The following is a 3,765-nucleotide window of genomic DNA, read 5'->3' on the forward strand; positions in this document are numbered from 1 at the left end:
AATTCTCTCTTCTCTTACTACGTACAAAATCCCAAACCTCTAACACCTATATATATGTGGGTCACACATACCTATCACTTCCCTACTTATCTCAACTTTTAATCCACCTACATACCCTAGTATTCATAACCCCTCCATTAAACATGTAACAGAAATGAGAATTCTCTCTTCTCTTACTACGTACAAAATCCCAAACCTCTGACACCTACATATATGTGGGTCACACATACCTATCACTTCCCTACTAATCTCAACCTATAATCCACCTACATACCTTAGTATCCATAACCTTTCCATTAAACATGTAACAGAAATGGTATCAGCGATTTAAACAATATCACACAGTCTATGAAGTACAAAATACATGAATCATCAAATTCTGTTACAATACTCACAGACGTGTTCACCGGGTATTCGCCTATCTGTCACGTATACACAAATGAATATCGCAAGGTAAAACCTCGTTATTTAATTTTTGGTCAAATTACACTTCCTGGTTCATGCAACCGTTTCCTTACGCAGGGAAGACAACCCCGACAAATACCCCACACTTAGTAATCAAATAACGAATATCCACTGTATATTGATGAAATGCTGTATAAGTGTACATAAAATCTTAATCGTGACTGTGTACATTTTAAACATGATGTACAGGTTCTACACTAGATCAAAATGAATTCAGAGGCACTCCTACCAATGTAATTACTGTGTCAACGATAGTACTCTGGCCCACTCGCGCTTTAGTTATATTGAAAACGCAATGAAGGGGAAGTTTCTGTATGTAGGGGGAAAACAGTAGAACTGTCTAACATTTCACATTGCAATCGGACGGGGATAAGTACTGGGTAAAAATGTCGCTCTTAAATATTTCTGTAATAGGTCACTACGGTAAGATTATACTATGAGTTTAAGCTAGGTTCGGTTGAGTTTGATCCGAGGTTCAGTCATATATATATATATAAGTGTTGCGTATAAGAAAACAAAACAATCGTCTTATTATATTTAATACAGGTCATACGTGTTTATCGCTCCCGCAGATGTGTATATATCACACACAAATATAAATATTTTACAAAACCATGCCCACCCTATGACCTAACAATGGTTGAGTAGCTACATCAATGATGTTTACCTATGTATTCAAGTGTCTCCCTACAGCGTCCCTGGTCTAGAATGAACTCCTAGCAACACTAACGGGAAATGTAGAAAGAGATACAGTATGAGAAAAGTGACTATCTTGCTAGCAGATCAGTGCTATCGGTTTGTTTGTTTGTTTTGGGTTTAACGTCCTTGCAACAGCCCAGGTCATACAAGGACGAGTGCTTAGGGGGCCACCGCCAGACTGAGAAAGCTGGATCATGATTACGTAGAGGTCGGTTATTTTCTGATATTGATTTGATGTTACTAGTTTAAGAAATAGCAGGTCCTTATTCAATTCATAACGTCACTTTTATTTTAATGTCTCAATGCTTTCTGCCAAATGCTGCACTTTCTTTCGTAGAATTTGCATAGTTCTATTATACTTAAAACATGATTAAGCACCTATTAAAACATCCCTATTTATCAATTACGGATATAGTTAAATATGTGGTTTAACGGGCCGGAAAAGTTATATTGGACCTCGACTTCGTCTCGGTTAATATCACTTTTTCAGGATCAAATAACAACAAATTCACCTCAGCAAGTCCGTAATTGATAAATAAGGGTATACCCCAAACGAGAGCAACACGTACTATAGAGAGGTAAAAGTGATAACGGGCGAAAACAATATTTTACAGACAGATAAATATAAACAAATGTAAATATACCTAAAAAAGATAATAGAAGACATACATCACAAATATTAAATACATTACAATAAAAAACATCAGATTTATAAAAAAGTGATTTTTATTTATTTGTTAATATTTCATACTTAATGTATGTATATAGGTATATGTACATACCAACAATACTGTTGAAAGAAAAGCTGAATAAATCTCAAATAGAGACACCAGACATCTGTTAATTAATTGGAAATCTGGTCACTACCTAGAACCTGGTTATATCACATTTTGTCGGGGACAACCCAATGATTCCCGTTCTAATATTTTCGAAATATGAAAAAAAGTTTCCTGTCCTTAAGTACATAAACATAATGAAAAAAATGCAAAAAAAAATAAAAATACGTGCAAATAAGATAAAGTTAAAAAAACTGATTCTTTGTAACAAGGGGATGTAATGTTTAAAGTTTATTGACAGTAATTAAGCTCACGTTGCGATCGGAATCAAGCAGCAAATAAACATTTAAAAAAAGTCTTGACTATGTTTGTCGGTTTTGCAAATAACCATAATATAAATAATATTTCCACATTTCCAAAAAGCACCTGGTAAGACTGATAGGCTATCAAAACCGATCAACCTTTTGATAATTGTTAGGATCCGTAATTAAGTTGAAATTAAATTGTATTGTTAATATATTAGATAAATGCACATAATATACATAATACAAGGATTCGAAAACAAACACATGCTACTTATGTATACGTCCGTCTTCTAACATTCATTCAGTACATTTAGCGATAGGACTACAATGACTGTTGATACATTATTAATTAAAGAAATAAAGGCGAGGGGAGCAGAGGAGTTTGAATAAAAGAGTTTGCTAAAAGTAGCAAATAAAACCAAAAGTTTATTTATGAAGGGAAGACTTATTGGGATATAATATGGTAACACCATGGAACTGTACAAGTTGAATACATTTTCAAAAAGGCTCTACGCTGAATATAACATTAAAGCATACAATAACAGTAGAACACAAAGTTTCAAAATATTCTTGAATAACAGATATACTGTTGGACGCAGTCAAAATATACTCATTATATTGAATTGGCATGTCAGGACTACCATATAGTAGTATGGTAACAAAAATGAATATAGTCGAGAGTAAGGCGTCGAAAACAGTGTATTCTTAATTGTTGGTAGTTTAGACATTAGAGGAGGAAGTGTTTGGTAGTTACAGGTACACATAGGACTTTGATTTTAGTTTCTTGCATACATAATGATGAATTTGGCCAGAACTAGTTTTGCAGTATTAGTAAAAGGATGAAACAATATGACTCTCTGCATCCAAGCTGACATTCTATTCAGTGAACTTCGTAATATAAAATACAAATTCCGAAAAGTATAACCCACTCTTAAATGTTCAAGTCCATTATTATGAGCTGAAAGCCCAACTGGTGTGCAAGAAATACGAGTCCATCACTGGAGGGCATCGAGAAGTTTCCGAAAGAATACTGGGCGATCACTCCTCTCGCTTCCCCACTCTATATAGGCGACGGCGTGGAGAAGGTTCCGAATGGTATTATCGACGGGTCGGTGTCTAATGTCCTCCAGCATTATGATAACAACAGAGGATGCTCCCTCCGCTAGTATCCTGTTGTAGGCGGTCGTTGCCTCGAATAGGCACCACTCACTGTCCGCAAAGTCTTCAGAGAAAACCAATATCACTTTTCGGCTCACCTTCATATTGTTAACAATGTTGTCGGCAATGAAATTACCTGGAAGGAAATCCCTCTCGTGGAGGCAAAGACGCAGCTTCCTCTGTTTCTCGAGGAAGGGTAGTAGATGGTTTATAACCCAGACTCTATTGTCCACGTGGTGAGCGACGAATGCGTCATACACAAATTCTTCGCCGTCTGGAAGACGGTCGTACGGTTGCAGAGAGCGAACGAGTAGCATTCTGTGTTTGATATGATAACGTCCTTTGTAAACAATGAAAGCTAT

At 35.9% G+C, this 3,765-nt stretch overlaps 2 protein-coding genes across 2 annotated transcripts in view; both read right to left on the reverse strand.

The window, feature by feature from the left end:
* Window positions 1-3,755, reverse strand: part of LOC110452604 (toll-like receptor 4) — a 16,576-nt gene extending 12,821 nt beyond the window's left edge. The window contains exon 1 of the mRNA XM_021501238.1: window positions 396-3,755. The gene's annotated coding sequence lies outside the window, so the exon portion shown is untranslated. The remainder of the gene's footprint in view (window positions 1-395) is intronic.
* On the reverse strand, window positions 3,241-3,720 carry LOC110452588 (toll-like receptor 2). Its single transcript, XM_021501219.1, has one exon. The coding sequence runs from the start codon at window positions 3,718-3,720 to the stop codon at window positions 3,241-3,243; it is 480 nt and encodes a 159-aa protein (XP_021356894.1).
* Window positions 3,756-3,765: the final 10 nt, after the last annotated feature.

Source organism: Mizuhopecten yessoensis, unplaced genomic scaffold (genome assembly GCF_002113885.1).
Source record: "Mizuhopecten yessoensis strain PY_sf001 unplaced genomic scaffold, ASM211388v2 scaffold6759, whole genome shotgun sequence".
NCBI lineage: Eukaryota > Metazoa > Mollusca > Bivalvia > Pectinida > Pectinidae > Mizuhopecten > Mizuhopecten yessoensis.